The sequence below is a fragment of the Drosophila willistoni genome (assembly GCF_018902025.1).
Source record: "Drosophila willistoni isolate 14030-0811.24 chromosome XR unlocalized genomic scaffold, UCI_dwil_1.1 Seg105, whole genome shotgun sequence".
Lineage (NCBI taxonomy): Eukaryota > Metazoa > Arthropoda > Insecta > Diptera > Drosophilidae > Drosophila > Drosophila willistoni.
The window spans coordinates 2978444-2989303 of record NW_025814054.1 but is presented as its reverse complement, the minus strand read 5'-3'; the positions used below and the strand labels follow the sequence as shown (position 1 = coordinate 2989303).

The following is a 10860-nucleotide window of genomic DNA, read 5'->3' as shown; positions in this document are numbered from 1 at the left end:
TACTTATATACATATATATATACATATATCGAAATATAGTGTATTTTTTGTCATTTCACTAGACATGTTTTGTTCATTTTGCACTTTTTGAGGCCCTAACACGTCTAACGCTAACAAATGAATATATAATATACGATAAAATGAATGATATATACATACATTTACTCTATATACAAAATATCAAATCTCTCTATCATTCTCTGGGTAATAAGTGTTGTCTTTTTTGTTTATTGTTTTGGTTTATAAATTATAACAAGTGATATATATATATATATAATACAAGCTAACGACCAGATTCCGTCCAAGAATTACTTTAGATATAATACTATCGTTCCCATTTATTATCCTTCTACTCTCTTGTTGCTTCTCCTACTCCAGACTAGATAAAGAACAAACGTTGCATAGCTTCGCTACTTCTTTGTGGCGTTGATCTGGCCATGGTAGCATAATCCATTAATAGATCTGCTGATGAGCTGCGTTGCATGGCACGTCGATTTCTAGATCTGCGCACTGTTCCACCATGTGTGTTGCTGAAAGACCGACTTCGTCCGGGTCCTGAATTGCGTCGACGTTTCGTCATATGCTGGGAGACAACGGCCCCAAAGCAAGATACCTGCTGTTCTGCCTCACTTTCGCTTTCGCTGTAACTGCCCGGAGGAGGAGGAGCTATCACAAGAGATTCCTCGCATGTTGAGTTACCTTCGGTCAAAGTGGGCGACTCACTCGCTGGCGGTGGTTTTGGCGATACTGGGCGAGCACGCTTGACACCGAAACTGAATGTGGAGGATGGATCTCGGGACAATTCGGAACCAAAGTTACTGCTACTCCGTTCGTGGGGCAAATTGGTGCCGTAGCTAAGGAAATCTGGATATGGTAGATGCATTTCATTGGCACTGAATGCCTCGGGGGATGAGAAGGTGTGACGCAGACGCTGCACCCGGCAGCTGTGACCATGTGGATGCTGATGCACAACTAGCCAGGAGCGCTTTAAATATGTGTGCTCGGTGCAATTGCTTGTTGTTAATTGATTCGATAATGGATTCTGAACAGAAGTGGACTGCGAACTGCCTACTGTGGTCGACGGCAGGCCTAAAGTGAGTGATATATTGAGTGAATCTCCGTCACCGTCGGTGCCGGTGGTGGCGGAGGCGGTGCCAGTACCAGTGCCGGTATCCGCTCCACTGTTGGGCGTCGTTGGGTGCGGCGCACGGGCTGGGGATAGTTCACGCCCATGGGATAACGGTGGCGGGCTCGTTGAAATCCCCACGGATTGACACGTGGCTGGACTCTGGACCGCTGCTGACGCTTGAGACGCGCTTGGAGCGCCTGTAAATGAGATTCTGTGGATAAATTAGCATTGCCAAAAGAAGAAATGAGTAAGCAGACCTACCACAAATGGCGCTGGCCAAGAGCATGCGCTGCGCAAGATTATCACGAGAATGTTCAGCATCCTGGGTTGTATCTGTGGAGGCTATAGCATGCGTCATGGCCGCTGCCGAGGTACTAGGACGATCTTGATCACAATCTCTTTCTAAGCCACAATTGCTCTGCAATGGCAACATTGATTGCATGGTGCAATTACTTGGAGCACGACTACAGCTACGATCCCGATCACGCTCCCGCGGAGGATGTCGTCGTCCGCGTCGCTGGCCGCGTCTTGGCTCACGTAACTCCTGCTGCATGCCAATTTTGATAACTTCCTCATAATCTGGCGGAGCTTCATAGCTCGGCGGTTCATCCGGGGTGCGATCCTCATCCTGGCGATCAAGCAGCTCGCTAATTGTCTGCAAATGGCTCTGCAATTCACGCTGATGCCGCGCCCTCACACCCATGCGATATAAAATGACCATCCAGCCGGATAGAACACCGAAAATGCCAAGTGTACTGATTATAAAGATGCTGGTGGCTGTCTTCAAATCGGGATACTGATCCATTTTGGGAAAATAATAGTTAGGCTTGTGTGAGTACCAACGACGATCGTGATGCAAATGCGCCCAGTCCTCCTCGCACGAATCCGGCTCATCGCTACCATCGCCACAATGATCGAAGCCATCGCAGTGCAAACGTATCGAAATGCAGTGATTATTCCCACACAAAAACTCTGAGCCAATGTAGCAATCTACGGAAAAGAAAAACGAATCTTAGCATTCCAAATTCCTCTAGAGAATATTCGTAGCCTCGCTCACTCAAATAATTGAAGACGCTATAAACTATGGCCAATTTGGAGGACATGCCAAAAACGCCACGCAAACGTATATAATAACCGCCCAATATTGGTGCTATGTGTGTTTCCTTGCTTAGTCCATTATTTGGCCACATAATACTCTCGATTTCCACTGCATCTGATGTAGTTCCCTGTCGTATGGTTAGCTCTGATCTGGCAGCCATGCCATAAAATTCATCCACTCTCAATGAGATGTGAGTCTTCATCATCATGTAGTTATTACCGGGTTTAATTATCCATATGCAATCAAAGAGCCGAACATCTGTGACATTTTCAATCATATTCATCATGGTGATGGCTCCACCAGGACCAGTGACCATGCCGCCACAATCTAAGAATATAGAGGTTTAATAAATCAAATCGAAAGTTCGTTATATATAGCATATCTGCCTGTCTGCCCGTCTGTTTCAATTGTAAATCCCAGATTGAGCCAGATCAGATCAGCATATATACATACATATATAAGAACGATCGGTGAAATAATAAGAATTATTGTTTTCCAAGCGATTCTTATATAAATTAATATGTTTCAGTCTAATTAACTTATTAAAGATTGTGCCAAATTTCATTAAGATCGGGCTAAAACCATCAGTTTTCCAATAACTTTGGTTTAAAGCAATTGTTATAATATGAAATATTTGTATAATGGATTCATTTATACAAGTATTTGCTAAACTTAATCAAATTACAACAACTTATTGTGTAGCTTTGATTATAGAAATTAGTTTTTAGAATTTAGTTTAATAATTGTAGACTAATCACATATATTTTAGCATCAAAAACTTTTCTAAAGGCTTTTGACTTGACTTAAGGCTTGGCCCTACCCCACTGAGTATTGGGTTATGGCTTATATAAATGGCTAACAACAAAACAACCCCCTTCTTACGTCCCCTTCTCCTAGATTGTTTTCCCGGTTGTAAGTATCACCTAATTTCCACTTGATTTGCTTTGCATTGACATTGAAATTTAGCAAAGACTAAAATCAATAAGACAATTGCCTGCAGACCTTCAAGTGCTACTAGCCTGTCTTTTTAGCATGTGGTTTTCGTCCATCCCGTCCACCTTCCCCTCCACTCACCTGTGTAGGGCACTAGTCGCTCATCCTTTAATTGCTTTGATGACACAAAACTGACTTCGGCCCGGAAACCAATGCCAGTTGCCGCATTGCCACGGAATTGTAATAGCAACGATTTGCCACTACTTATGGTAATGGGCGGACGAAAGTGTTCGCCCGTGTAGGAGTCCAACATTTGACCATTCGAATCAAAGATCTCCAAGGTGCTGGCCAGACCCAATTGAAAATCGGTGAAAATTAAACGCACTTGACAATTCTCGGCCTCGCAGGTTAGAATATGCTCAATGCCATAATCCCGGGGATAGGGCATAGGAAAATATGGCGTCGATATGACCTGGGGCAAGGCTTTACCTGTTTTCCCATTCACAATGGTCTGCTTGGGTGAGCCGCTCACTATGCGTACATTGCCTTAAAGTGTTTAGAAAATATCGGATAGCTTATAGCTAGCTATAGATCATTAAAATATAAGCTAAACTTACGTTCCGAGAAATATTGCAAAGAAAAGACATGAGAATTGGTGGCTCTATAGAAGAATTTCAATTGAAGTGTTCTCGTTTTACTGCGAAAGACTTTGCCATCGCCGCAAAATTCTTGACCCGATATTGTCGAGTCATATGGGGGCTCCGAGAATTGTATGTGCTCACAGGGACACAGACTTGTTGTGGTCGAGGATTTGCCGCATGTCTTTGAGAAATTGGCATAGGTAATCGTAACACGTATCACGCATTCCGCACAGGTGACCAGCTCCAAATTGCATTGATACCAAAGATCGCTGGTGGCGGCAGGATCACCCAGCGAAGTGCTCTGCGGAACAACGATTCAAGGGCATTTTCTTGGGCACAAAGGAAGATGGGCAACTTACCCGATAAGCCGTATTGCTTACATTACGAGCATGCAGCTCTCCGGGCGGACTACCTAGCTCAAGAAAGTGACGCCTGCCATTCCAATGATTGCATATATCAAGATCTCTATAGCCATTGCCGGTCGTTGATGACCCTGCGGCTGGATAGGCATCACTAGGCCAACTGTGCAGGGCTATAAGATAGGCCAGACAATAGCCATAGCCCACCAGACGGGCCAACATTGCGCGTTGCTCTAGCTCCTCGTGCTCTTCCTGATCGTCCTCAATGCTGATGCTGAGCACGGAACATGTTGTTCTTACAAAAGTGGCCACAAGACTGTCGGCCTGACTGCGAAACAGGCAAATCCAATAAGCCATAAGAAACCCCGCAAGTCGACTCGTTATGCAGTACGTTTGCCTTACGTATGAGTGAATGGAGGCAAGTGGTTGCATGGATAGTTGGGTGGGTGGTTAGGCTAGGCCCAGCAGGTTAAAGACCTTACTCAATTGGTTTGGCTTGGCGGTATAAAAATACATTTTATTTGAAAATTTGTTTCACACGGATGAGACGTCTCGCAGAGACAATGAATTCATACAGAGGAGAAGGACAATTGAGTAAAATCTACAGGGGGGGGAGGTGGCGGTACATGGTACATATTCACATACATATACATATATAGTTTATATTGTAGTACACACACACACACACACATATATAGGTAAAATTAAGGATTAGAGCTTGGCATTGGATTCGCCGGATAGTCACTTGGCAGCGGCAGCATTCTTGCTAAGAGCCTTCTCCAGATTCTTTGCCAGTGTGTCCATGAACTCGAATGTCTCCTGGTAGTCCTTGCGCTCAACAGCACTGATGCTGCCCTTAATGCAAATGGCCAAATCCTTGGTCATGGCACCGCCCTCAATGGTATCGATGCACACCTGTTCCAAAGTCTCGGCGAATTTCTCGAGTTCGGCATTGTTATCGAGCTTGGCACGATGCAAGAGACCACGGGTCCAGGCAAAGATCGAGGCAATGGGATTGGTAGAGGTCTCCTTGCCCTGCTGATAGAAACGGAAGTGGCGGGTCACTGTGCCGTGAGCTGCCTCAGCCTCAACAGTCTTGCCATCGGGGCACAGCAGAACAGAGGTCATCAGACCCAACGAGCCATAGCCTTGAGCCACCGAATCGGATTGGACATCACCGTCGTAGTTCTTGCAGGCCCACACAAAGCCACCCTCAGACTTCATGGCATAGGCGACCATATCGTCAATGAGACGATGTTCATACCAGATGCCGGCAGCCTCGTACTGGGCCTTGTACTGCTTGGTGTACAGATCCTCGAAGATGTCCTTGAAACGGCCATCGTATTTCTTAAGGATCGTGTTCTTGGTGCTCATGTACAGGGGCAATTTGCGGTCCAAGGCATATTTGAACGAGGCGTGAGCGAAGTCGACAATGGAGGCATCTGTGTTGAACATGCCCAGGGCGACGCCAGCACCCTTAAAGTCATTGATCACCTCCTCGATGACCTGGCCATCGTTACCCTTCCAGGTGAGGGTGAGCTTGCCGGGTCCGGGAACAACATAGTCCACAGCCTTGTATTGATCGGCATGGGCATGACGACCGATCACAATTGGTTTTTGCCAGCCCGAGACCAGACGTGGCACATTCTTGCAAATGATGGCCTCACGGAACACGGTGCCTCCAAGAATGTTACGAATGGTGCCGTTGGGCGATTTCCACATCTTCTTCAAGTTGAATTCCTCTACCCGCTTCTCGTCTGGGGTGATGGTGGCACACTTGATGCCCACATTGTACTTCTTAATGGCTTCGGCACAATCGATGGTCACCTGATCCTCGGTCTTGTCACGATGCTCAATACCCAGATCGTATGTGTGCAACTCAATGTCCAGGAAGGGCAAGATCAATTTATTCTTAATCGAATCCCAAATGATGCGGGTCATCTCATCACCGAGAACATCCACAACTGGACCAGCGCGAATCTTTTGGGCCATCTGTGCGGAAGAGCAGAGTACCAAACTTGAATAAGACTTTTGATATGGGATGAAAAAAGGCAAGGATAATTAAGCAAAATGATTTGGAGGATGTGCAATATCACCTCATTGATTTGGATTACTGAATTTTCCCCCCTCCTAAGGGATTTCTCCATTTTGATTTGGTTTTGCACTTGATCTGCCTGGGATGATAGGAGGGAAGGAAAAGGAAGGGTGACGCAAATGAATGAATGAACGATAGACTGACAGATTTTTCAATGTTGTGTGAAGGCAAAGTGAACTTTGATCCCCCCTCAGACCTACCACCGTGCTGCTGCTGGCGAAGTTCGCTTCAAACGCAGCGCGCATTAACAATTGCTGTGGACGGGCCATTAGCATGGCTTTAGCGCGGCGTACAACAAACATTTTGCTTTTACACTAAACACTTTTACTTTCGCTTTTTTAATAACTATAGCAATTTTGTTGTTGCTTTGTTTCGTTGACACTTTTAGAAAAGTACAACAACAGATTCTCGATTTCTCTGTGTTCTGTTTGTGTTTGTGTGGGGGGTTTGAAAAGAAAAACGGTAAAATAAATTACTTTGTAAAAGCCACACAAGCGTGTAGGAACCGTTGCTACTGATAACTGTCGGCGACTATGGCTGGATTGCACTTGGTTGGCAGGGCCGCCGGCAGTGGGTTACAATGGGCACTTGTTGCGCAATCCCTCTCCTAGGTAATCACAGTTTTTATATACTGATAAGATTCAATGCCTTAAAACACTGATTAAAAATGCTCTCCAAAAAAATGTAATAGCTGATGTTTACGCGTTATGAGAGCACTTGCTGCATCTGAGAGGCGGGAGCTTTTAATTAAATGTTTTTGCACATCAACAACAACAACAACAACAATGACACACACACACAGGCTTGTCTTAAAAGTGCAATCGTTATCGCTTCCTTTTGTGCTCATCACTAGCTTACTCTCGCTCCCTCTCTCTCTCATACAGCTGACTTGTTGCTTAATGTTATCAGTGTTGGGGACAAATTTTTCCACTAGCCGCTAATCACTCTCACTTCGGTTTTAAGTTCCTGTTTAATTTAGTGTGCAAGTTCATGGACTTCTCATCATCCTTCAATTGATAGCCAAAATTTATTGATTATTTACGGCGCGTGCCGGCATTGATGATGCCATTAAATTTCTATTTCTCCCGATCAGCTGTTTTCAGCAAAAAAGCTTAGTTAAATCTGTACCTGGCGCCAAAATTTGCTTGTCATATCGTCATAATAAATTCTTTTCTAACGATGACTATAAGAAAAAAAAAAGAAGCAAAATAATTAAAACTGCTAAATGGAAGACTTAGGGAGTTCAAAGTTGTATAACAATTTCGGTATTTCATAATTTTAAAGACCTCTTCAGGTTAATGGCATGAACTAAACAAGTGTTTACGTAGAATTGATGGCATTTTGGACTGTTAATTTGATCTTATCACGTCAATCAAAATAGGAAAGTTCCAGATACTTGTGTGTTGATTTTTTAATTATTAGTTTCACGGACAATCTATGAAGGCGTTGTTTTCTGTAGATATTATGAAAATTTAAATCTATTTATGGATAATTTTGTACCATACACAATGCAATAAGGCTTGAAGTTAAAATTATTAACTATAAAAATATTAGCGAAATTCCACAAATCAAAAAATAGATAACATTTTAAGTCAAGTTTATACGTATAAATATGGTAAATGAGAAAACAAAGTTAATTTTTTTTTTATAAATATTAACATTATGTTGTCAAGACGAGATTAGAAAGTATCTTTTCCCCTATTTCCTTAATGCTAATCATTTCTTTATATATGTATGTATACATATGTACATATGTATGTACTTATAATACATTGAATTTTGCCATTTCTTGTTAAGCAATTAGGAGGCTCGTTTTAAATAGATGATTACTCTGTCGAAATTAAAAAGGTGTGTCCATAAATCTTATCATTTTTCATTCATCAACACACAATACAATGTATTGTATAATATACTAAATGTATGTGCATATATGTATATAAATACAATTGTTTCTCAAATTCGATCTATTTCTTAGTAAGCCATCGCATATACATACTTGGCTGCAAATCGAACAATTCAGATAAACTGTTTTCTTAATTATGAATTTTCTCTATACGTTTTAAATTTCACCATGCAACAATTGACTGGGATATAAGGTAAATAGACTGGATAGCTGAGGAGTGAAAGAGTCTGACGGAACATGCAAAGTGGCGTGATGTTTGGCTTAAGCTATTATCACGCCATGATTAAGGGGAATGGGGGGAGACATGTCCCCCAAAAAACTATGGGGTGTAGCATAGCGAGCAATGGGTCAAAATTATGTATTCTTCTAGAGCTTTACTAGGGATAGACAGACTTTGTTCCATCTACATATGTATGTATGTGCTACATACATACAAACATACATATATCACTATAATATCAGGCACTTCTACTGATAAGATTTCTCATTGTTTTGTACGTGCAAAAGCAAAATTATTACAACAATTGCGACACGAGCCTCCCCCTAAAATAATACATTTATAAATATGTGCATACATACATACGTACGTACGAATAGTAGTTTTCTATGTGTAGTATCTTGAGATTTCCTTGAACAATCTGTCTACGTTTAAAGTTCTCGATTAAACTTTGACAAATATGTACTTTGAAAATGAATTGAAATATGTGTATGGAGGGCGCAGCGAGCGGACAAATGCAGAGGGGGGCAGTGTGTCAGGTGTTAAATCTCAAAGTCTCGACTCTCTCCTGGCTGGCCTACGTGGAATTTGTCTTATTATTTCTATCTCACTCTTGTGCAGGTCAGCCGGTGTCTGGTAAACCGGCTTTTAGAAAGAGATGTCAGTCAGCTAACGGGAGAGGTGCGAGGGGAATACCGGATAAATTGCATATAAAAAGCTGCTGTCCACACAAACACACACATACAAATGTACATATATGTATGTATGCATATGTTTGGATACATATCGTTTGTATGTATAGGTGCCACAGTCTATGCATATGTATAGGATTGTGGGGAAAGTTCAACGACAATGCATAAAACGAAGGCAAAGAGAAGGAGAAGGCGAAAGAATTAAAAAAAAAAACAAATTATTCATATAAACAACATTTGGCTTCGTATACATATTCATATGTATATTAGGTACATATATGTATGTTAATATATGGAAGGAATAGAAATTTGTTGATTCTTTGGCTTGGCAATTCTTCTGCGTTTTGCTTTACTTACCTTTAAAGAAATTTAAAAACTTTAAAATTTTTTATATATAAAAAAAAGATTTATGATTTTCTTCCTATTCGTTCTCTGACCGCAAAATAGCGAACCACTCCCAAGCTCTCACAATGACGAACTATAATCAAGACAAAAAAACTTATCAAAATAAGCTTAAAAAATTCGAATAATAAAACACAAATTATTTGAGTGCCGGACAAGTATATAAACCACTATTTTTCGTTGCTGCCAATATTTGAGCCAGTAATTCTACAGAGTTGCTGTTTGCTCACGAATGAGTCTGTCAAGTAACAGAGCCCTTGACAGTGTGGCAGTATTTCAATGTTCGGGATCACGATAGCGCCATAAGCTTAAAATAAACAAGTTTTTAAACAATTTATTCGTATTGTTTGGCGCGCAGAATTGTTGAATGCTTTTTCAGTTAAAAGCTTGGCGTCTGATCGTTGCAGCTTGTTGGGGCTGTGTCTTAGCTATTGTTGGAGTTGTGTCTTAGCCATTGTTGGAGCTGTGTCTTAGCTATTTTTTGCGGATGCATTTGTGTGGGTGTGCCAATATTTTAACATGCACATTCATGACAAATGTGACAAACAATTAAATTTATGCTAATTTCTAGTTTTTTCGTCTTTTCCTCCTTGCTTTTGTAGCTGCCCAAAGCTATAGTATAGTAAGTGAGTCTTCAGGATCAGCATGCTAAAGTCTTGTGAATTGGGTCTTCACAGGAATTAAAATTAAACCAACTGACTGTAAGCACTGTTTAATGGGTTTACTTTTAATGCCAAAGATATGCTTATGCTTATTTATTTCTAACATTAAAGATTATGTACAAATCGGTCAAGATGTGGGTAAGTTCATTATATATGATTGCTCGTTATCTTTGAGCTAGATCGTTTGAGATTCGGCCATGCTATTGACCTGGGAAACATTTGATTTGGAAGTTTCTCATCAATTTGTTGACCTTTACATGACGATTTATGAATCAATATCCGGTCGGATATTGTCCAATATAAACATTTAACATAAGTTGTCTACATAGAAAATGTAGCTAACACTCCAATGGTTCCAACAACGTATTAGTTAAGCGATCTTATCGAAAGTTAAAATCAATTTATGCAAAAACAAAAACCTATTTCTTCTTTAAGATACCACTTGATAGGGTTTTTAATTAGTTTTGGCGCTTAAAGTGTGCAGAATCTTCATAATCTCTCATGTATTGAAGTAATTAGTTTCTCTTTAAAATGCGCGGAATGCTTACAGTCTTTGCAAGTTAATAGTAACTATTAAAAATTTAATGAAAGTTCATTCGAAATGTGAAAATTTGTGGGGTCATAAAGAAAGAAACAACTGAAGCAATATTCTGCAATTATCCCGTGACATAAATATGTATTTAAATGACCAAAAGTAGACAGAAAGCAAAAAACAAAAGAAATATGTA

At 41.1% G+C, this 10860-nt stretch overlaps 2 protein-coding genes across 6 annotated transcripts; both read right to left on the bottom strand.

Annotated features, from left to right (window-relative positions):
- Positions 1–196: 196 nt before the first annotated feature.
- Positions 197–4480, bottom strand: LOC6646151. 2 transcript variants are annotated; one of them, XM_015177690.3, is made up of 6 exons: positions 4162–4479; positions 3779–4103; positions 3303–3707; positions 2187–2555; positions 1391–2119; positions 197–1326 (listed from the first exon to the last, which is right to left on the bottom strand). In XM_015177690.3, exons 1-6 carry the CDS (start codon positions 4381–4383, stop codon positions 380–382), a joined length of 2997 nt encoding a protein of 998 aa, XP_015033176.1. In that variant the 5' UTR covers positions 4384–4479; the 3' UTR covers positions 197–379. The 2 variants fall into 2 exon arrangements, with proteins under 2 accessions (XP_015033176.1, XP_002068937.1); XM_002068901.4 differs by having other exon boundaries at positions 1023–1340; positions 4162–4480.
- A 171-nt stretch (positions 4481–4651) lies between these two features.
- On the bottom strand, positions 4652–9624 carry LOC6646150 (isocitrate dehydrogenase [NADP] cytoplasmic). Of its 4 annotated transcripts, none has more exons than XM_023177961.2 (2): positions 9426–9624; positions 4652–6153 (listed from the first exon to the last, which is right to left on the bottom strand). In XM_023177961.2, exon 2 carries the CDS (start codon positions 6151–6153, stop codon positions 4903–4905), a length of 1251 nt encoding a protein of 416 aa, XP_023033729.1. In that variant the 5' UTR covers positions 9426–9624; the 3' UTR covers positions 4652–4902. The 4 variants fall into 4 exon arrangements, with proteins under 4 accessions (XP_023033729.1, XP_015033175.1, XP_002068936.2 ...); XM_015177689.3 differs by lacking the exon at positions 9426–9624 and adding an exon at positions 6733–6979; XM_002068900.4 differs by lacking the exon at positions 9426–9624 and adding an exon at positions 6457–6699.
- Between the last annotated feature and the right edge of the window lie 1236 nt (positions 9625–10860).

Coding starts and splice junctions, on each gene's coding strand:
- LOC6646150 (XM_002068900.4), bottom strand. CDS start 6,558: ATGTTTGTTGTACGCCGCGCTAAAGCCATGCTAATGGCCCGTCCACAG. Junction 6,154..6,456: donor TCGCCAGCAGCAGCACGGTG/GTAGGTCTGAGG, acceptor TCTTCCGCACAG/ATGGCCCAAAAGATTCGCGC.
- LOC6646151 (XM_015177690.3), bottom strand. CDS start 4,383: ATGTTGGCCCGTCTGGTGGGCTATGGCTATTGTCTGGCCTATCTTATA. Junction 3,708..3,778: donor TTTGCAATATTTCTCGGAAC/GTAAGTTTAGCT, acceptor AAACACTTTAAG/GCAATGTACGCATAGTGAGC. Junction 1,327..1,390: donor CTTGGCCAGCGCCATTTGTG/GTAGGTCTGCTT, acceptor TCTCATTTACAG/GCGCTCCAAGCGCGTCTCAA.